Consider the following 22,967-nt stretch of genomic DNA (forward strand, 5'->3'; position numbering starts at 1 on the left):
AAAACTTCCAGATTCAAGCACAGGGAGCACATGCGCACCCACATGTAGAACTCAGATAGTGACCACACATCTCGAAGAACCTCCAGTTACAGTAAGTGACCTCCTCTTTTGACCCAGTTAAGTAAAAAACAATTGGAAACTATAAATAGGACTATAAGTATCCAGAATGTAATTTCCCAAATTGGAATATGGCAATAGAACCAAACTTGATGGATAAATATTTATTTATTTATTGCCTCCTTCTTTAAAATCTGCTTTAATTGTAGGTTTACTGGAAGAACTATCAAGGATGTAATCAACATGGGCTCTTATAACTACCTCGGCTTTGCAGAAACAGATGCTAATGCTTTGAAAACAGTGGCTGATGTATTACAGAACTATGGGACAGGAGTATGCAGTACCAGGCAGGAAATGGGTAAGTGGAGTAAACTGCTAAATTGCTGCTATGATTTCTATTGCTAGATGGGACATTTTACAGATGCCATGATGAAACTGGATACTTGTAAGATTCTATGCTTGTTAACTATTTCTTGCTTGGCTATTAAAAGGAATGTTAATTTTCAATACTATGTAATTATTAAAAAGCTTGAGTCAATTTTTGTCCCATGTGCTAGCTTGCCATCCAAGAAAGGTGCATCTGTCTCTATCTGAAAGCAACTCCAATTGCATTTCTGTGCAGAAGCCCTTTCCTTGTGGAGGAATAGTCTTCTGGAACTCTTCTATGTATGATGCGGGTAGTGCAAAAATATAGAACTACAGCATGCTAGCCTTACACATTTCTGCTGTCAGCTACTAGTGATTGCAAAGAGAGCTTGTAGTGTCTTTTCAAAGCTGTTTTGACTAATTTGGGTAACTTACATAACTTTACATATTACAACTGGCAAGTCTCCAGAGTTTTTGGTTATCAGTTGTTGTTGTCTCCTTTGGAGATCTCTGTTAATGGTCATAGTTATCATACTAAAAAGTTTGGACAGAACTTTATGAAATCTGACTAGCAGTGTGTGTTCATGGGAGCCTGAAATCTCTTGATCTGCTCAATGTTCCTGCTGATTATGAAATGGTCAGGAATTTTCTATCAGAATAATTTTTCAATGGAAAATGCCTTTTTTTGCAAAAAATAAAAAAAAATTGTGGGAAAATATCAATTTTTCTGACAAATTTCAATTTTCCTCTGGGAAAATCAAAATGATGGCTCACCACCTACAAAGGTCTTGTCAATTTCATTTTCTGACTGCAGGGGGAAAACATGCTTGTTGACGGTACTACTAGGCCTTTACCTTCCCTAGCAATACTGCTCCTTGGCGGGTTCCTCCTGCTACCCGCCTGGTTTCAGATATCCAATTCCGGAGTCTTTGGTTAGCATTTAAACAATAGCTTTTATTATAGAAATGAAATCATAAACACTGTAACGCTGTTGGTTGGGCAGAGTCACAGTGGCAGAACCTAGCTAGCAGATAATGCCTAGCCAGGTAATGCCAAAGAACTGGTAACAGTATATACAGTGTATATATTAACAACTGATTTACAATCACTATATGATGGACTTATTGACAGGTAAACAGATTAACAAATTAGGAACTGTTGCTAGGTAAACTAGTAACTGTTGCAGGGCAAAGTAAATCTAGTACCCTTCACATGAATCATAACCATCACGGGACTTTGAGACCTGTGCTTCTCTGGCCAGGAGTCCCTTCTGCACATGTGCAGATACACAAAGGTCACACAGTGGACACCTTGATCGACAGCCCCTAGGCTGCACTCACTCTACTGTCCCTATACCAGGGATCGGCAACCTTTGGCACACGGCCCATCAGGAAATCAGCTGGTGGGCGTAGATGGTTTGTTTATCTGCAGCATCCGCAGGTTTGGCCAATCGCAGCTCCCACTGGCTGCGGTTCGCCATTCCAGGCCAATGGGGGCTGCGGGAAGCAGCAGCCAACACATCCCTCGGCCCGCGCTGCATCCCGCAGCCCCCATTGCCCTGGAACAGCAAACCAAGGCCAGTGGGAGCTGCGATCGGCCGAACCTACGGACACTGCAGGTAAACAAACCAGCCCGGCCTGCCAGCGGCTTTCCCTGACGGGCCGCGTGCCAAAGGTTGCCGATCCCTTCCCTATACTGTTAGCATAGCCTACAGTGCTTATCTACAGCACTTAATACATTGTTATAACAAGCCCTTTAGGCCCCAGTGATGCAAAGACTTACACACATGCTTAACTGAATGCACCATTGATGTCACACTAGGACTACTCTCAGTGCGTAAGGTTAGGCAGCTGCGTAAGTCTTTGCAGGATCAGGTCCTAAATTATAAACGTTTCTCTTCTTTTGCTCCAAGGAACATATTGCAGTAGACTTCCACCCATCTAAAATCATTGAACCTGCACAGAGTTTGGATTTAAAAATGTGACAGCTTGTAGTCAGTCCTATAGTGACATGACCTTTGATTTCTTTCCTGTTGGAAATGCTGGTGGCTGGGAAGATGAGGCACTTGATTGTATGGATTCTAGCTATTTTTAATAAGTAAGCATTAAAAGGGAACCCAGCTCTCTTGCATTCATATTTTACTCAAAAATGTACAGCCTTTCAGAGGGAGAATTACAGTGAACAGAAGGAGGTAATGGGTTATAAAAACTAGGAAGAGAAGATATAAGGATGGGTTTAGATCATTTGGTGTTATATCTGTAGTTCTGCTTTACTCTGTGCTAGTTAATACTAAAGCAACTTTACAAAACTTGAATTATTTACTCACCCACTTGGGATGAGTAATATTTTTGGTTTGACTTTTTGTGTGAAATAATATTAATTTTTTTATCACCTTCATCATAATAAGGCTGGGCAAGAAGCTTTTTTTCAAAACGATTTATTTGGGCTGAACTTACGTACTTGAAGTATTAATAAATCAAGGTATAATAGCTAGAGCTATAGACTCTTTATAGTCCCAGCCCAAGAAAGCCCGTAAGCATGTGAGTAAGTGTGAGCACAAATAGTGCCTTTGAAGTTACACACATATGTAAGTACTTTGTATGTTCAGGGCCTTATTAGTAAGTGTTCTTTCTAAGCATTGATAGGTCTGGGTATGAAGGGAATATTTCATTTCTTGGAGAAGTGTAGTGAAGAGAGGGGAGAATGAAGAAGTAAAATGATTATTTTAAAAACAAATGCCAAATAAAAATTGGCTTTGGAAATAGATTAACATGGAAATTTTAATGTTTCCATTGATATATTTAAAATTACGTCTGCATTTTACAAAAGAGATTCTAATCAAGGCAGAATATTGCCAAAGACAATACTTAGGGCTTGTCTACACAATTAGACCACGGCAAGCTGGGGTGTGAATCTACCCCGCACTAGCCTGCTACAGTCTAACTGTCCCTGTCCACCCTGCTGTCATGAGTTTACAGTTTGTTAATGCACTTTGAGCTACTTCTGGTTCAAAGAGGACTAGATCAAAGCACTCTCACAAACTATTAATGCACGTCAGCAGGGTGCAAAAGGACAGTTAATCCAGGGCAGGCTAGTGCTGGGTAGATTGACACCCAAGTTTGCCATGATGGTCTAATTGTTTGTGTAGGCAAGTCCGCAGTTATTCCATATTTTAGCAGGAATGATTGCAATCTGAGTAAACATGATTAAAAACTAATGACAGTGAGAAAAGCAAAATCCTGCCCATGCTGTCTCTGAAATAGCTAGTCATTTGCATGTTACTTTAATATGCAATTTATAATACAGAAGCATAAGGGCCTAATAAAAAGAGAGAATGGCGTATCCAGATTGTTGTGTCAGTTTGTGAGACAAGCCAATCATTACGTTTTTGTTTTTTTTTAATCGTTTCCTTTTTTTTTCCCCACCGGGCAAGATACTTTTTCAGTATATCTTAGAAAATGGTATTCGATACATACACATAGATGTATACAAAGAACAAAGAACATAAGCCATACTTACAGGATAGGGGACTCTATCTTGGGAAGCAGTGACTCTGAAAAAGATTTGGGGCTCATCCGCTGAACATGAGTTCCCTGTTCGACACTGGGGCCAAAAGGGCTAAAGCAATCTTGGGATGCATCATCAGAGGAATCTCGAGTAGGTGTAGAGATTATTTTACCTCTGTATTTGGCACTGGTGTGACCACTGCTGGAATGCTGTGTCCAGGTCTGGTGTCCACAATTGAAGAAGGATGTTGAGAAACTGGAGGGGGTTCAGAGAAGAGCCATGAGAATGATTAAAGGATGAGAAAACCTGCCTTATAATGACAGACTCAAGGAGCTCAATCTATTTAGTTTAGAAAAGGGAAGATTAGGGGGTGACTTGATTACAGTCTATAAGTATCTACCTGAGGCACAAATATTTAAAAATGGGATCTTCAATCTAGCAGAGAAAGATATAACACAATCCAATGGCTGGGAGTTGAAGCTAGACAAATTCAGACCGGAAATAAGGCATACATTTCAACTGTAAGAGTAACTAACCATTGGACCAATTTACCAAGGGTTGTGGTGGATTCTCTATCACTGACAACTTTTAAATCAAGACCGGATGATTTTCTAAAAGATCTGCTCTATCAATTATTTTGGAGAAGTTTTATGGCCTGTTTTATATAGGATGTTATATAGGATGTCAGACTAGATAATCACAGTGGTCTCTACCGTCCTTGGGATCTTTGAATCTATGGGAGGCTTTTGGGATTTTCAATCTGAAAGTGAATTTTCCTCTTATTTTAAAAAGCTGTGCATCCTGAATGAGAATCTGCACCCCTGCCCACTACAAAGTTTAGCTCTCTGGGGACTCTATAATTAAACACTTAGTGGTTCTATTGCTCTAGGGATCTACTGGCCATTGTCCCATGTGGAGCTGGCACCCAAAAGCAGTAGTGTGTACTGCATCATTAGGGCTCTGTAGCAGCCACATGTAGGATTTCTTCTTTGTCCCATGTGGAGCTGGCACCCAGCCCCTTTTGAAATTCTCCCCTTGCTACTCAGTCTAAGAGCAAAGGTCTAGATTTAGCCCACACAGAATAAGTTGGGTGTGAGTTGTATCAGAGGGGGTTGTGGGGAGAGTTTAAATTTTGGTGCTCAACCAAAAATCAGTTGTCATTTTGTTCTGTTTTTTATTATTATTTGATTGGTATTTTAATTTCTTTGATTATTCAGGGAAAATCTAAATTTCCATGTCCACATTTAAATTACAATAGCACTTTACTTTTTTCAGGCTTTAAGGCTGCATGTGACATTTTAGCAGCATGTTCTGGAGGGAGGTGGTGGTTGTGTTACTATTTTTATTTTATTTTTTATATTAAAATTGTGCCCAAAGGTCCTAATCAGGATCAAGACCTATTGCCCCAAGTGCTGTACAAACACAGGATGAGACAGTTACTGCCTTGAAGATGATATAGTGATAAGAAACTAAAGCTAATGTGAACTTAGTTGTACTCTTAGAAACAATTGCAGTATTTATGACCTGAAGTTTCGGCTGTGACTAACGATTTAGGGTGTCTCAATTTGTGGGTGTCACCTTTAAAAAGGGCCTGATTTTCAGAGAGTGGGTAAGTCTGAAAATTAGGACTATTTCATGTGACTCAGGTTGAAATCTCACAATTACCGTTGACTTTTTAAAATTTAGGCCTGTGACTTGTATTGGGATGTCAGGATTATTGGGACTCTGTCAGGTCAGCTTTGGGCCCCAGATTTAAGGGATTTGTTTGTTTTAAAATCAGCTTTTATTAAATCCAATAGTAACAGAAAATTTTCCATACTATTTTTTTTTTAAATCCAGTGGAAAGAATTTAATTTAAAAAAACAAATTAAATATTGCCCACCAGCGTTTGCAAATCAGACATTACAGCATTGTGCTAGCACAGATAATGGAAAGTGAGTAAGACTTTTAACTTTGTTGTTTAAATATTTCATAAGCTGTCAGTGACTTTTAATCACCGGGCCTGGATTTTGTCAGCCTGGGCAACTTGCTGTAGGAGTGTACACTTCACATTCCCTACACTCAGGTGAGCTCAGGAATGACATTAACGTAAAGGTGACTTAATTTGGGAGAGGCGGGTGTGGAAGGCTGAAAATATGAAAGTCACAATTTTTTATAACAATCTTTGATTATCAGAATTTCCCATAATACCCTTGCCTTTTTCAAACACCAACCTGACAAACCCACACTATCCTATAACTGCTTCACAACTGGGAAGAGGGATGGGAGGGAATTATTTGGGTTTTCCTTTCAAATTTGCTGATGGCTGTTTTTTCTTCTTTTATTAAGTAGACCGCTTATGCCACCTGATTAGGAAAGCTCTGTGGCCCCAGTTCTCCGGTCAGGCTGGGCTGCAATCAGTGCGGAGTCTGGTGGGATGTAGGGAAAATGTAACGTCAAGGTGACTTTGTGCTGATCATGGGACCCCAGCAAAACAGAACAGTCTTAGGATTGCTATAACTTGCACCTTCTGGTAGCGACAGTTCCACTAGCTGGGGATTGCCAGAACACTGGCCAAACCCCATTCCCCTGGACATGTATCCAAAACTAGAGGGCTGAGTGGGTGAGGGTAAGTATAACTGGTGTAGCTGGCTGTACACACCTGGGGACCTTCCCATGCTGGGGGAATCCTCCTATATGACTATATACTTAAATGACTGGTTTTAATACATTTAATATTCTCTCATTTTAAAACCCAAGAATCTTAAGTAGGCTGAATCTGAATCAGCTCTGTTCTTCCCACCCCCGTATGATTTTGTCACTAGTCTTTCATTGATAAGATCTGGTCTATGCATCATACTTCTTCCGTAACACCTCACCCACCACCTACGGTAGTTCCATCATAATTAGAGATGTGCAAAGCCAGGGCTGGTGTTGCAAATCCTTGTCAGTCAGGTTTGGGTTTTGCAAAACAAAACTCACCAAATTCAGGGGTGGTTCTGGTTTGCAGTTTGGATTTATATCCAATAGTTCTATAGAGTGACTGCATTTTATTGGCACCTAGCTTCCATTGCTGGGATTTGTCATTCACAAATAGTGATGGGTGAATCTCAAATTGTTCAGTCTATCATCCTAGCAAAGTCAGCAAAGGCAGGTTAAAGAAATACCAGAGATGCTGCCCTTTTCTGTTTGATCTAAGAGTGACAAAAACATACCTGCAAGAACTACTGTTAGGACAACTGACCAGATTGGGAAAGATGGGCATACAATTTTTTTCAGCAGATATGCATTTTTTTTAAGTTGATGATGTTCCTTTAAGCTACTGTATATATGTGAACAGAAAAACAGGAATAGAAAACACTACCTCAGTACAACCAGCTGAGTTATAATTGCTGCTGGAACCATAATGAGGCCATTTTATGGTTGGTTTTTAATTATGACAGGTAAGATCACCCTTCTGGCTCACCACTCTCATTATCCCTCCATTTGTTCACCTGTCTCCACCAGATCAAACAAAAGCTTCTTGTCTTCACCTTCAGTTCCCTTCATCATTTAGCTCTGCCTCACCTATCAGACCTACTCTTCTGTCATGACACCAACTCTGCCTCTGCTCTGCTGGTGACATGAGCCATTATCATGCATAGGTCCACTTGTTCCTTTGGCATTGTCACACTTTATCCTATGCTCCCTAACCATATTCCTTGGGAAAATGCTGTCAAAACCCATAAAAATACCTCCCTTCCTCCATCAAATTGCTGCTTAAGACTTATCTCTGCCATAGTGCCTACAGAACACTACCACACTTGTGGCTAGGCAGATAGCAAGTTGAGAATACTAGTTTTTTTATGCAAAATTGCTTCATATCTTATCCTACCATCTCCCTCCCGCACAGTCTTTTGTCTGTTCCCTATTGCTTTTGATATCATCCTAAAAATATGATCTGTCTGGAGTACGGTTGCCAACTTTCTAATTGCACAAAACCGAAAACCTTAGCCCCGACCCTTCCCCGAGACCACACCCCCTTTCCCGCCCCTTCCCCAAGGCCACTACATTCCCCCTCCCTCGATAACTCGCTGTCCCCCACCCTCACTCACTTTCAATGGGCTGGGAGGGGATGAGGGCTCTAACTTGGGGTGCAGGCTCCGGGGTGGGGCTAGAATGAGGGGTTCAGGGTGTGGGAGGGGGCTCCGGACTGGGGCAGCAGGTTGGGGTGTGGGAGGGGGTGAGAGCTCCGGTTGGGAGTACGGGCTCTGGAGTGGGGCTGGGGATGAGGGGTTCAGGGTGTGGGAGGGGGCTGTGGGTTGAGGAAGGGGATTGGGGTGCAGAGGGGGTAAGGGCTCTGTCTGGGGGTGCGGGCTCTAGGGTGGGGCGGGGGGTGAGGGGCTTGGGGTGCAGGAGGAGGCTCCGGGTTTGGTGGTGGCTCAGGGCTGGGGCAGCAGGTTGGGTCTTGGGGTTGGGGCGCGGGATTACCTCTGGCAGCTCCTGGTCGGAGGTACAGCAGGGGCAGGGGGGCTAAGGCAGGCTTCCTACCTGTCCTGACTCGGCGCTGCACCCCAGAAGTGGCCAGAAGGTCCAGCTCCTAGGCGGAGGCGCAGCAGGCAGCTCTGCGTGCTGCTCTAGCCCGCAGGCACCGCCTCCACAGCTCCCATTGTCCACGGTTCCCGACCATGGGGAGTGTGAAGCTGGTGCTCGAGGCAGGGGCAGCGTGCGGAGCCCTGTTCCCCTCCCCCCTCCGACTAGGAGCTGGAGCTGCTGGCCACTTCCGGGGCACAGTGCAGCGCCGGGACAGGTAGGAACTAGCCTGCCTTAGCTCTGCAGCACCACCAACCGGACTTTTAACGGCCTGGTCGGTGGCGCTGCCTGGAGCCACCAGGGTTCATTTTCAACTGGGTCAGCCTAAGCCTGGAGCAGAAACGTTCATTTTTATTTGTTTGTACAGCACTTAGCACAGTTGGGCCCTGATATTGGATTGGGATCTCTAGAGGCACTACCCTTATACAAATACAAAATAATAATAAAGGCTGTTTTCCGGCTACCAGACCTTTCACACCTGATTGAGATGAATGGATTGTGAAGGGGTGAGTTCTCTGCTATTCAGTTAAATATTAGTAGCAGAAGAGGTTTTTGCTGCTTCACAGCTTTTAAAATGCAAAAAGACGCAGGACAAACATTTTTCTTCATCCCTCTCTACCAAAGCATGGTAATGATTACCCCCTCTTTTTTTACATAGTGGGAAAAGTGGGGGAGGGTGTTGTCCATTTGTTTCCCGTTTTACCAAAACTCAAAAATAAGGACAATTTTCTTTCTGAAGGTGATTATTAAAAAAAAAAAAAAAAGTCAGCATGGAAAATATAAAGACTAAGAGGTGAACATTTCAGAAAGTTATTAGAATGTGAAAATAGGATGCTGTCGAAAAAAGTGTTGTGCTACTTTAACAATAGATGTCGCTCACCTCCTTGGCCGAATTATAATTCATCTGAATCCTTCTGTTTTACATTTTGTCTCAGGTGTGCAAGATATAAATGGAAAATCTTTGTCAGATCTGAAGCATCCATGTAAATTAACTGCATATTTCCAGATCTTTCTTGCTTTCTATCCTTCCTTCCTTTTGAATTATATACATTTTATATTGTAATGAGATGTTAAAATGCCTTGTAATTCTTAATCCAGGTAACCTTGACAAACACATAGAACTAGAGAACCTGGTGGCCCGGTTTCTTGATGTGGAAGCAGCTATGGTGTTTGGCATGGGCTTTGCTACTAACTCTATGAATATTCCATCACTGGTTGGGAAGGTGAGTATGACTATTGCCAGCTAATTGTTTTGCCTACAGTTACGCTACTTCAAACGCACAATAAATGGTGAGGCTTGGTCTGAACACAAGATTAGATACCAGGAACTTCTGAGTTCTGACACTGATGCTCTTCTTCACCTCGGGTTCACCATTTCATCACGCTCTCTGTCAGTCACTCCTGTGTGTTGCTAAGACACTTACCACCCTTGTATTTAAGTACCAGTGTAAGTACTTAGCCTCTTTCCCTCCATTTACCCTTCTCTAAAATGTTAATAGTTTTTGCCTCCCATCTCAGAGAGCTGTTGTAAGAATTAAATAGTGGAACGGATTCTCCTCCTGCTTACTTAAGTGTAAATCCATTGATGTTGGTGGAGCCACACCAGCATAAAACTGATCTGAGACGAGAATTGGACTAGGTTTTGGGAAATGAGAAATGTTTTGTGAGAGGATCAGTATTGATATTACATAAATCTGAGACCAACGTTGCAAGAAAGCTGTCAATAAACACAAGCACAAAGTTTAGACTATCTTACAGAAGGTTGGTCCAATAATGGCGTGATGAACCACAGTATGTTTGGGCTGTTAGTTGGGGAAATTTCTAACCTCACTTGAGTTAGACATGATTGTGAAACAGATTGCATCCTTCTTGGAGCTGAATGTTGATATCCCAGAGTGTAGTGTATGTTTGAACATTAATGCTAAGGGCCTTGTGAAGCATGAGGTTGAAAGCAAAGTGCCTGGAGCACCTGAGAAGGGAGAGAACTATGTCCTAGGATAAAATAACAGTCATATTTGTGAAAAATATATTTTATTGAGATTGATATCATTTAAAAAAAACTTTCTCCAATAGTCTAGTGAAGGGAAATTTGGGGTACAGTGCAGGGACACAATGATGGGAAAATGATGTTCCTTATTTGTAGAATCTGAGCTTCATGTTGCAGTTTTGGGATACTCAAAGGTACTGTATGGGAAGGAAGGAGCAGAATCTCTAGTAGTCTTCTTCAAGTACATGTCAGTGTGGATCCCACTGTGGGCGCGCATGCATCCCCTCCACCAGGGTAATTCACCGCTGGCTACTTACATATATGTCCCTGAAGCAGAATATTGGGTCCAAATACCCCCAGACTTAAGAAATTTTCCAATTCACATTTAAGCACTGCAGTTTGGTTGGTCATATGTGATCTATCCACTCACATTAACTTGTGAATATTCCAAAGGTTTATGTGGATATTTATTGTGATCCTCCTCCACAGGGTTGCCTCATTTTAAGTGATGAGTTGAACCACACATCTCTTGTTCTTGGTGCAAGACTTTCCGGTGCTACCATTAGAATCTTCAAACACAACAGTGAGTATTGATGCTGGAGATGTTTGGTGGCAGAGATGTTCCAACCAGACAGAACTGCTTATACAAGTTTTGCCATCACCTATTTGAGAATATTTTATAAGGGGCGGGGGATTCGCCTCTCAAAGCTATATATGATTTCTGGGTTTGGAGAGAGAAAAATGAAATGCATACAATGACAGTTTGCAGTTGATAAAAGACCATGACCAGTGCCGTGGTTAGCCATGTCGGAGCTTAATTTTCAAAAATATTTCTCACCATAACCACCCTTTTGGCTTGGTGTGTTGCTGAGATTCTGTACGGTGCTAGAAACATTTATTTACAATTGCAACAGAGAATCAGTACAAAAGACTAAGGTGTTTCAGAAGCGCTCATTGCTGGCCTAACTCTGTTACCACTGAAGTCAGTGAGAGCAGAGTTAAGCTAATGCAGAGCACTTTTGGAAACCCCACCCTAAATTTCTGGCAGGTTTTTTCAAGTATTCAGAAAGCTGGGATATAAGCATCTGCCCACATACTGACTTCACCAAAATAGGATTTTAGGACAAGACTGATACTAATTCTACATTATAACGCTGTTGTTGCATAGCGGTCTGTACCAGCACCACCTACTGGTATGGCTTCAGGCTAGCCACTCCCCAGTAACTTCAACATAGGCTTTCATGTGTCAAGTAACACCCCTTCTTGTGTCCTAGATTTATTAACAAAGTTCACAAGGAGACAGAAGAACTCCCATCCAACATCCTAGCTGGCTCACAGTCCTTGGTGTAGGGTTCTTAGGCCTATACCTTCCCTGCTGAGATTTTGCTCTAGCAGACTTGCCCACTACACTCTAGCTTCCCTAGCTAGCTTCTGCTCCCTGTAGGCGTGCATCCCCAGGCCTTCTGCGTAGGAGCTAGGGAGAGCCTTTCTGTGTGGAGCAGTTCATGCGGTCCTTCTGCTCATTTCAACCTCTCCCTGCTTTCTGTTGAGCATCAACTCCCTGGGCTTTCTGCCTGGGTCTTTTCTTCTCTCTCTTTGGCTGTCCATAGGCTTCTGTTGTATTTCTCCCCTACATGCCTTGCCTGTCAGATGACTTAGCTCATTTTCTCCACGTGGGCAGGTGAGTTAAGTGTGTCACAGATGGGGCTGGACCCATCTCCCCTTAAAGGGCCAGTCATCCCGTTACATGGCCTTTTAAAACATTGACAACATGGCCTTTTACTTAATTAATGCTGCTGACACTGTGGCATTGGTGGTACTTGCTATACTTGCAAACCCCTGTTGTAAAGATTATAGCACGGTCACTGCATATTGTCTACCTAAATACTCCCTTCAATTTCAGTTGCTATTCTCCACTGTTCTGTATCATGCCATGTACAGGTACTGTGTAACCAGTTACTACGTTACCCCATCCCAGAGGTGAGTGAAGTCATTAATTATGTATATGTTTATAAAAACATATGATGAAAGGTGCACTATAATTATAAGATACAGTATCATTATTAGCATCATTTTAATTGGCCAAGAAGCAATTCCATAACCTCATTAAGCACCATTTATGAATAAGCCGGATTCAAAACATATTTACAAAAGTAACTATTTATAAATTTACAATGTGATGCGCTTACTAACATTCAGTGATCCGACCTTAGAGATTTAGACATACTAGGCAGTATTTCTATACTTGTGTCTCTCTTGATCTCTGACCTCTTCCTTAGATTGCACTGTGCTCCACTCAGTAACTTATCCCAGTCACACTTTTTTTGCTGCATGACATTTTGAAGGATGACCTCTAACAACCAAAACCCAAGGGCTCTCAACTCCCCCACCAACACCATCTCCACATTCACCCCCTGATTATTTTGTGCTATTTCCCATAGCACTTGAAAGAAGATATCCATTCAGGGAATGTGATTCAGATTACAGTTCCTAAAAGGATGTTGAAGACGTCACATTGATTTTTGACCCATATGTTGATAAATTAATACCCCTTCCCCGCCTGATCACTTGTCAAAGAGCCATCATACACGTTCTCCTCCTTTCCCCCAGTGAACTAACATCTAATCAGCCTGCTGTTAGGGTAAATGATAAATCAGATCTGATATTCTCTGTAAAGAATGTGGAGCAAAATTAACAGCAATAGCTAACTAGTTCCACAAACACCAAACTGCAGATGGAAAATTAGGTAATTCCCTTAAGCACCTCAGCAAACACCACTGGAAGCTCATCAGATTCTTTCTATGTAACCCATTGTTCCCTAGATTAGGGATTTGATTTGCCAAAGCCAGTCTAGTTTTATTTAAAAGCTGACTAGTTTAACCATTTTGAGCCTTATCACCTTAACCAGAATTACAGTAAGACAACGCTTATCATTATGAAACAGTGGGAACCTTTTGGAGCATTATATATCGTTTCTGAGTTAACCCCATTCTGCCTGGACTTTAACATGAAGTATACCTAGAGAACCCTTTTCATTGTGAAACGGTATGAACATTTTGTAAAACTCTGTATACTTTAAGTTTCTGATCTTCAACCCCCAACCCACCCCGTATAGGAAGCCATATAGATAAATACCCTTGCTATAAAGCTGCTATTTTGGAGAGTTCTTATAAACAGATTTCATAAATCAAATCCAGAACCTACCTACCAACTCACTTTCCTCATCCAATAACTATTAAGAATAGTTTTACACGTATGGAATACTTTTTCATCCTAAAAGATCCCAAGTGGTTTCCAGCGCTGTACGTGTGACACATTACCGAAATGCAGCACGGCTGGACAGCGTGGCAGCTAACTGGCACACATCCAGCAGGACAGACAGAATGCCCTTTGTGAAGGCCCCATCTACACTGTAAACCCATTTCGGATGCAGTTGTCTTGTAGCAAGTTGTGGTTTGCTTTGTAAATGGGACTTAAGTGAATTTTAAAAACAGCATGTCCAGGGCTTTGACATCAGTTAAAAAATATATTTAGGTGCTATTTACGTTGCAAAATGGACTGTGTCAGAGGACAGTAGCATTGTAGCTGGCTACTCCAACATCCTTACATTTGTAATGTGTATACAGGGAATGGCTTGCCCAAAAGATCCACACTATACTAGTCTACACTAGGAATTTACATCGGTTTAGCTATGTCTCTCAGGGGTATAAAAAATCCACACCCCTGAGAGATGTAGATATACTGACCTAACCCCCAGTGTAGACAGTGGTAGGTCCATGGAAGAATTCTTCAGTCTACCTAACTACCACCTCTTGGGAGGTGGATTACCTACACTGATGGGAGAAGCCCTCCCTTTGGCGTAGGTAGTGTCTACACTGAACCGCTACAGCAGCTCAGTTGTGGCGCTATAATATTTTAAGTATAGACAAGCCTTTAGTAATCTAAATGGTTCTTCATTTAACTGCCTCAAACACTTAGCCTTGTTCAGATATTTGAACCTATTGTTCCAGTTTGTCTAGACATACCAGCCTTCCGCTTCAATACTGCAAAGCACTTAAGCAGGTGCATAGCTTTAAGTATATGAATAGTCCGATTGACTTTAATGAGACCACTCATTTGTTGACAGTTATGCACATGTTTAAGTGCTTTGAGGGGTCAGGGCCTTGATGTTTGAACTGCTAAGCTCATTGGCCACCCGTAACCCAAATGTTAGACTTGTGCTTTCATTCTCACACTTAGTGGAAATAGGTCAACTGATCTACCTGTTATCCAAGTCACGTTGCTGGGTGGATGGGGAAGCTTCCCTGTGCTGTATCAGCTCTGTGGATAAAAAGAAAACTCTGCATCCGGTGCAGAGCATTTAATGAGCATTAATTTGACTCTAAAATTGTAAAGTATTTTTGTCCTTTTTAAAAAAAAAAAAAAATCACTTTCCCACAACCTCAGCAGGAGGTAGGTGATACTCATTACCTGCAGGGAATGGGAACTAGTTTGTGTCATGGCTGATGAGGGGAGCAAACAGCTCTCTGAAAGGGGTCTGGTAGTTGCCTTCAGTTGGAGGATGTCACCATGTCAAGGACCTTCTGCTGAATAGCTGGAAAAATACTCCATTCATGGAAGCCAAGGGTCAAAGAGTAGAATTGAATCCAGCTATGAAATTGTGAGAGCTCTAAAGATAAGGTCAGCCCGGAAGGCAAACAGCAATGGGTTGTAATACGGCACTCTAAAAAAGTCACTTATTAAACATGAGAATGGAATCAAATTCTTTGCTGATATAAACTGGCACCGTTCCACTGTCGCTGCGCCAGTTTACAGCAGCATAGTGTTTAACCTGGTATTACAGCATTGTAAACATAGTATGAAAAGTCAAAGACCTTTGTGCCACTGCCACATAATACTCAACTAGTGACGAAAACATTCTTTCTGTATTGTTTGCTGCCAGAACAAAACCAAATTGGTTGGCAGCCTTGTGAATGACATTTTCAAAGCGTGCCTACATGTGAATGAGGAAGGTTGGAGAAAGTGACTGCTCCCCACTGTCTAGTTCATTCTCCTTTTACGTGGAGCGTAACAGCCTTGATTAAACTGTTTAGATCTCATTTACTTTCACTCTGACTTCTTTGATTGTACGTGTATACAAGATACATTGGAGAGAAGGGCAAGGTGCGAATAGTGTGTTGCTGTTATGTTTTTGTTGGCAGCTGGAAATGGTTATCAAAATGAGGGGGAAACTTACACTACACTTTCATGAATCAACAAAAAGTTTTCTGGGCCACATACTTCCTGAATTACTATAGGGAAAACATGTGCAAGGTGTGTTCCGTAACCACCCTATCCATCAAGATTAGCATTGTACAAATAGGGCAGCAAGCTAGGACGTTGATTTCCCTCCTCCCCCAAGTAAAATAGTAGAAGGCATCCAAAAAATCCTGTCTTTTGACAAATCCATGGTTTCCCTCTAATTCCACAAATAAAGACGTATAAAATGCTTTCAAAACTCAGATGGAGTAATTCTGGCAAAGTGAAATCTAAATGTCACTGCAAGAGAGAGGGGGGGAGAGAGACTCCAAATCTAGCTGGATGAAAATGCTTCACAAGACATGTGTGGACAACTTGCAAACTTTTGGCTGATGCTACACAAGCCTTTCCCCCTCAATATTATATTTTAATTTACAGACTTATTTTCAGACAGACATACACGCAACTTGTCTATCCTAGACCACTGGTGGTCCCTCTGGTCCAGCCCTATAGCAGGTTTAACTGAGCATAGAATCATAGAATATTAGGGTTGGAAGAGACCTCAGGAAGTCATCTAGTCCAACCCCATACTCAAAGCAGGACCAACCCCAACTAAATAATCCCAGCCAGGGCTTTGTTAAAATCTCCAGAAACCATTGGATGGAGCCTTGTCTTTATCTGGGTTCTTACCAGTACTACTAGCCCACCAGCAGTAGCCCCAGTGTATCAACCAGGTAATGAAAAGTTGAGGGGGACATGTTCCATTGCAGTGGATAACAAGAATATCCAGAGTTATTATAGTTGATACTAACAGAAATTTTACACATCCACAGGTGAGGCCGTAGGGGTGGGCACATGCCCCCAAAAGGCCCTGATCTCTAAAACGTTCCAACCTCGTGCACCCAAAGCGCATATCAACTTTAGCATGGATCAGTGTGGGGAACCAGAGTCAGTGTGGCAACTGTTCTGTTTTTTGAAGGCGGCAGTATTAGACTTCCCCCCCCATTCTGGATCACCATGTCCTAAAGAGATGCAGAGGAAGGGGGGAAAGGGGGAAATTAAGTTCATTTGCATATGTAACACCTTTATGGGTTAAAGGCTTGCAGGCGTAAGATGATTAAAACATAAGCTCCTTCAATGCTATAATGCAATAAACAAACATTCTAAAATATAGGGCAACTAAATGCTTTTTTTCTTCACCACCTCCCACGCTTTGAAATAGACTTACAACCGCAGTGACAGGTGTGGGGTACATAGATTAAGCCCTGATTCTGCAAGCATTTACACTAGTGCTTAACTTTGACTTGAGCAGGATTACTCGCATGTGTTGAGCAAAGTTGAGCACGTGTGTGAGGGTTGGCAGAATCAAGGGTTTAGAAAGATTCTCCCCTAATTCTGCAATCTACCTCTTCACTAGTGCTGACACACCCAAGTGATTGCTAACCCTCTTCTCCACACTCCCCCCTCAGATCCCGTGGGTGTTAGGATAACCAGACCTTCCAACCTTAACTCCATCTCATGAGCTTGGGCAAACGGCCTTTTCCAAAGATAGATTACAGCACTAGTCCAGTTTAACAGTATAGGTTCCTAAGCCGAAAGAACCTATAGACTCTGGGGGAGATTTTCAAAGGCACAAAGAGGCATCAGGCCAACCCACATTAATTTTCATTGAGAATTAGGTGCCTAAGTTCCCCTCTGTGTCTTTGAAAATCTCCCCCCTTATTGTCAGGCTGATGTCATGCAGCCAGTTACATATTCTATTAGCCCCACATCCTTGGAGTCCTTTTACCTCATAAATGCTAATGGTAGTCGGACACCAGCCTTGAGAAAGGCTTTGCTCCCCGCTCAGCTTAAATGATTTGGTTTGTTTGGATATAGGATAAGGCAGAATGCAAAAAGAAGAACTTCCACTTACTAAATATTCAAAGCACTTGGCTGTTCTGGTGGGGCTGCAAATGAGTGCTCTGAATAGCTGCTAAGCAAATCATTTTAGAAACAGCAGGAGAATTTATTTACTTGATTGCCATCTAGTGGACAACTGTTCTGTCTACCTTGCATTTTTCCCCACGGGGCAACAATCACAATCTCAGAACTCAGCCAGGTGAGCGATCGTTACCACAATTTGCCTGCACCCTAAGTGGCAAATTTGGAACTCCCTCCACTGGTATGAAAGACCTTCAAAAGACTCGAGATAACCTAGTTTTGCTGTGTTAGAATGCAAGCCAAGGGATATTCCATGGAGGGAGACTGCAATCCTTCTTTGTGCCATGGAGCAGCATTGTACTGGAATCATGCTAGAAAGGTTGGAAGGAGGGATTGGTCATGTTGGAGACAGGGTAGTGAAATGGCCAGTGCCCAGAGACAGAGCCACAAATCCACAAAGGGAAACACCAGGTTTGTTTCTTCCTTGAATATTTGCAGTAGCAGATGTGTTCTGTCTATACAGATGCCCTGGGCTTTGCAGATGGGACAACATATTGGTTCAAAGTGGTAGGACAGGAATGTTCCTGAGAAACTAACATCAGGTTGCACTAGCAACACTTCCTCTCATTGTTGGAGTATTATTTTATTGTCCTGCCTTTTCTAACCACCACTGACTAATGAAAGGTGTTGTTTTTAAGTGAAGCAATTAATTTTCTTTGGGGCTTGCAAAAGCGAAGGCTGGAGGGCTGAATAATCTTTTCCGGGATCCATCTGATTCCTACTCCTCTCCTAACATTGTGTCAATTTGTTTCATTAACCTCTTGCTCTTTCTGTTGAAGAACCTTGTATTATCTCTAACCTCCATTTAGAGGGCAGCAAATACAGCCAGTGATTGGCTGCATTGAGGGGACCCACGGAGATCTTTTGTAGTGGCAAAAGAGGGTACTAATGGTACAGCTATACATTCAGAATGTATTTTGTATTCTCCAACTCCTCTTGAACAGCCAAATAAAAAAAAGTTGCCGTTTATAATAAGTGAATCATACCTTATACATTGACAAACCACTCAGCTCAGTATACATAAGAGTTCATGAGGAAGCACCTACTTTTTGCTAAGGGCTAAAGCGGGATATAGTTAGTGATGCTGGATAATACCTTATGCTATCAAGTCAACGGGACTACTCATGGAGTAAAGTACTGAGTAAGGTCCACAGTCTAACCCGGTGTAAGGACAAGGTGCACAAACACAGTTCATTTACTCTGCATAGTTTAAAATATGTTGGTATTGACTGAAGTGCATCTTCATAAAGTGGAAGGGTTGTATTTTCTTAGGCTTGGTCTACACTAAACCCCCAAATCGAACTAAGGTACGCAACTTCAGCTACGTGAATAACGTAGCTGAAGTCGACGTACCTTAGTTCGAACTTACCGCGGTCCAGACCCGGCAGGCAGGCTCCCCCGTTGACTCCGCGTACTCCTCGCGGCGAGCAGGATTACCGGAGTCGACGGGGAGCACTTCTGAGTTCGATTTATCGCGTCCAGACAAGACGCGATAAATTGAACCCAGAAGTTCGATTGCCTGCCGCCGAACCAGCGCGTAAGTATAGACAAGCCCTTAGAAATATAAAGATCAAGATTAGATGTCGTAATGCTAAAAGAATAACACTGCATTCAAGTTTTATTGCAGAAAATGTGGCATTAGTGAATACAAAACATGCCAGCAGTGTTTGTAAGGTATCATTGTCTTCTCCCAGCCACCAACCTGCAAACACAGACACACAGGACTGTTTTCATGGGTGTCAAACTATCAAATCACTTTAATGGAGAGTACAGGGCCCTAATGCTCTAGTGCCAGCCACTGCTTCTACAATGGTCACTGAATTCTAAGGCACTGCAAATTGCATTGTGCTCATGGGCTTCAAGCACTCCAGAATGCTTGGTGAACGTGAGACAGAGCATTGAGCCTGAATTGCAGAATTCAGATCTAGCTCTGTGTTTCAAACACCCAAATTCAAAGGTATTCAGATCTAACATTCTGGTTGACCCCTTTCTTAGTGGTAAAGGCCACCTATGAAATTCAGATCAGATCCCAGTTCACAATCTGAAATCGAATTTCCCACCCAAATTTGAAGGTGATCTGATCCAAGAATATGGACCCACGTCTAAACCACAGTAGAGTGGTAGAGAAAAGGGTTCAGCCAAATGAAGTAGATACAGACCTATCCCTCATGTATCCACCACCAGCTCGATCCTAGTTCTGGCAGCAGTCGGGAAATTGGGACTGCACATTTCCAAATGCCATGCAGGGTATTGTCTTGAGGCATTTTGGAATGTGTACTTCCAGGTTCTCACAAACTGCAGGAAGTAATCCGCTTCAAAGAGGTTTCATCCAAAACGGCTCATGCGACATCTAATGGTCTCAGACACTATCCGGTGGTCCCGGGACATTTATACAGAGCACATCACCAGCCACCACCAATAACGAGAGTGAGCCGGCGTGACTTCACGCACCCACAATGAGGAAGAGACCTGAAGACTTCCTCTGTTGGACCTTATCCCCTGAACCCTGAACCCACCGAACCGAACTGAACTCCACCATATGAGGGTCATCCTATCCTCATTACTCGGCCCACTTACTTATATCTATGACTGCCTGTAATTCCTGTATCAGTGATGTACCCTCACTGCTTGCTGACTATACCCTGATTCGTCCACCTTGTACCCCCCCATTGGGGATATTGCAGACTGTATGTGTTATGTGCTATCCAATATCAAAATACTAACATCCCCCTATACTCTGTATGTTACCCCCGATGACTAATAATTAAAGTTTCAAGACCCTGTATCATCTATTTTTAAACATTCTCAATTAGGAGCCAAATTTTGGTACTGCCCTAATCTTTGTACATTCTTTTCTTTTTCTTTTGTACTTGCCATTCCACTTTTTAAAAAGTATCTAATTGGCTTCGTATTGTCCATAACCAATGCCTGAGGGAGCAACAAAGTTTCTAACACTACTTCAGGCTTCTTTCAAAGGAAAGCCTCATCAATGCCAAACATTGTCTTTTTGGCTAAGAAGCAGAGTCCCTTCAGGGCATTTGTACCCATTTGCATATTTTCTCTCTCGTTAGTCTTTTCCCACTCCCCACCTTTCTTGTAAAGGACAAGATTCCTCTTCTTGCTCTGTTTCATGCATCAAGATCCAAGCATTTGCTGATATTATGCATGGAACTGACCCAAAGCCGCTTAACTGAAGTAGGCTTACCGAGTCTCTATTCTGCTAAATGAATTTCAAATGAAATAAACAAAGTTCTGTGGCATTTGCCTGTGGTGATCATAATGAAATAACTTTTCAGCGATTCTGTTTTGTTACCAGTCTGTTTTTAATGACTGTGTTAAACACAGCAGGTTATGACCACGATACTATATACTCTTCTAAAACTTATTTCTCATCACGATCCTGTCGCCTGAATTATTGTATATAACACTCTTAACGTTTTTTGTTACAAGTGTATTGCCATTGTGGTGACTTTTGTGTCTTAAATTTAAGTAATTGCTTCAATTCTCCTCAGATTTGGAGTCTAAGGCTGTGACTACACTACCGCGTATGTCGGCAAAATTTATGTCACTTGGGTGTGAATATTCCACCCTATGAGAGACATAAGTGATGCCGGCATAAGTGCTAGTATGCACAGTGCTAAGTCAGCAGGAGAGCTTCTCCTGCCAACATAGCTTCTGCCGCTCACGGGGGTGGGTTTTTATGCTCACGGAAGAGCTCTTTTTCATTAGCATAGAGCCTCAGTCAGTGGCAGCACTGTAAGTGTAGACGTTCCCTTAGTGAAAGGGGAAGGTGCTGATGGAGGGAAGCAAAATACATACAAATTATAATCTGTCTACTTAATCTCCTCTTTTGTCCCTAATTGTAATAATCAGAAAACTATAGCACTAGATCCTCAGTTTGTGTCCGTCAATGTCCTCCATAGACGTCAAGGAAGCTAAGGTGATTTATACTAATTAAGGATCTGGCCCATAGATTTTATGACAACAAGCTTGCACTTGTAGGGGAAAATTTTCATGTGTCATTGACTTTCAGTAGGGCTTGTGCTCTTAAATCCCTTAGACTCATTTGAAAATCTCCCCCTGTGACACTCAGGATGCTGTGCATTTCTTCAGTGCAACTAAAGAATTATAGACAGTTAAAATCAGGAGCTGACAAAAGTGTTTCCGTTTTATTTTTAAATAGAGAAGCTGAGAGTTTCTAATGGTTAAAGGAAAAGTTTTTCCCCGTTGAGGTGCATAGTTGCAGAAAGCTCTTCTGATCATATTATCACAAGATTAAATTCAAGTAAATTAAATCAAATATTTAGGCCTGTAGCCTTTGTACAACGGAAGTGTGCATTTAGGAGACATTTCTCTGTCAATTTCTTATTAAAAAAAAATAGTGGCCAGAAAGAACTTAAAACTTCCTCTTAAAGCCCCTTATGTTAATATTTTGTTTTCTTCCTTTCTTTTATTTTTAAATAAAGACATGCAGAGCCTAGAGAAATTACTGAGGGATGCAATAGCATATGGGCAGCCTCGAAGTCGCAGAGCATGGAAAAAAATTCTCATCCTAGTAGAGGGCATTTACAGGTATGTAGGCATTTACAAATGTGTGAGTACTTTGTATTATAAAGGAATTTAATAGGCGTAACACTGAGATTGCCTGAGAAATTCAGTGTATTTTTTTAATTGCTTCACAGCTCAAGTAGGATCTTCAGTGGTCTTGCTAAAAATTGTTGGTCTGCAATATTAACAGTAATAAGGCAATAAAGACAGTTTCAGTGTTTTAGGGGGGAGGGATAGCTCAGTGGTTTGAGCATTGGCCTGCTAAACCCAGGATTGCGAGTTCAATCCTTGAGGTAGCCACTTAGGAATCTGGGGCAAAATCAATACTTGGTCCTGCTAGTGAAGGCAGGGGGCTGGACTCAATGACCTTTCAGGGTCCCTTCCAGTTCTATGAGATAGGTATATCTCCATATATTATATATAAATCCTGAAGGTCAGTCTAAGCCCTAGTGTAAATAGAAGCAACTCCAGTGTGGTCCCTGTGTGTGATTTTGAATATTGGTTTGCAAAGCACTTTCCTTTGGGATGGAGTATGTTATTTAAATGCAAAGGGCAGCTCTTCAGCTGGTGTAATTGTTGTAGCTTCACGTAAGTCAACGGAGCTGTGACAATTTACAACAGCTCACAATCTGCCTCAGGGTGATTAAACAGAACAGCTTTCTAGAGTTCTCTGACAAGTTTCAGAGTAACAGCCGTGTTAGTCTGTATCCGCAAAAAGAAGAACAGGAGT

The 22,967-nt window shown here is 42.1% G+C and overlaps 1 protein-coding gene across 1 annotated transcript in view; it reads left to right on the top strand.

Moving 5' to 3' along the window:
- SPTLC3 (serine palmitoyltransferase long chain base subunit 3) overlaps positions 1–22,967 on the top strand; it is a 126,758-nt gene that overhangs the window by 60,212 nt on the left and 43,579 nt on the right. The window contains exons 4-7 of the mRNA XM_054021441.1: positions 267–415; positions 9,580–9,704; positions 10,958–11,051; positions 22,156–22,261. Coding sequence (XP_053877416.1) covers positions 267–415; positions 9,580–9,704; positions 10,958–11,051; positions 22,156–22,261 — 474 coding nt within the window. The remainder of the gene's footprint in view (positions 1–266; positions 416–9,579; positions 9,705–10,957; positions 11,052–22,155; positions 22,262–22,967) is intronic.

This window comes from Malaclemys terrapin, chromosome 3, assembly GCF_027887155.1.
Source record: "Malaclemys terrapin pileata isolate rMalTer1 chromosome 3, rMalTer1.hap1, whole genome shotgun sequence".
Lineage (NCBI taxonomy): Eukaryota > Metazoa > Chordata > Testudines > Emydidae > Malaclemys > Malaclemys terrapin.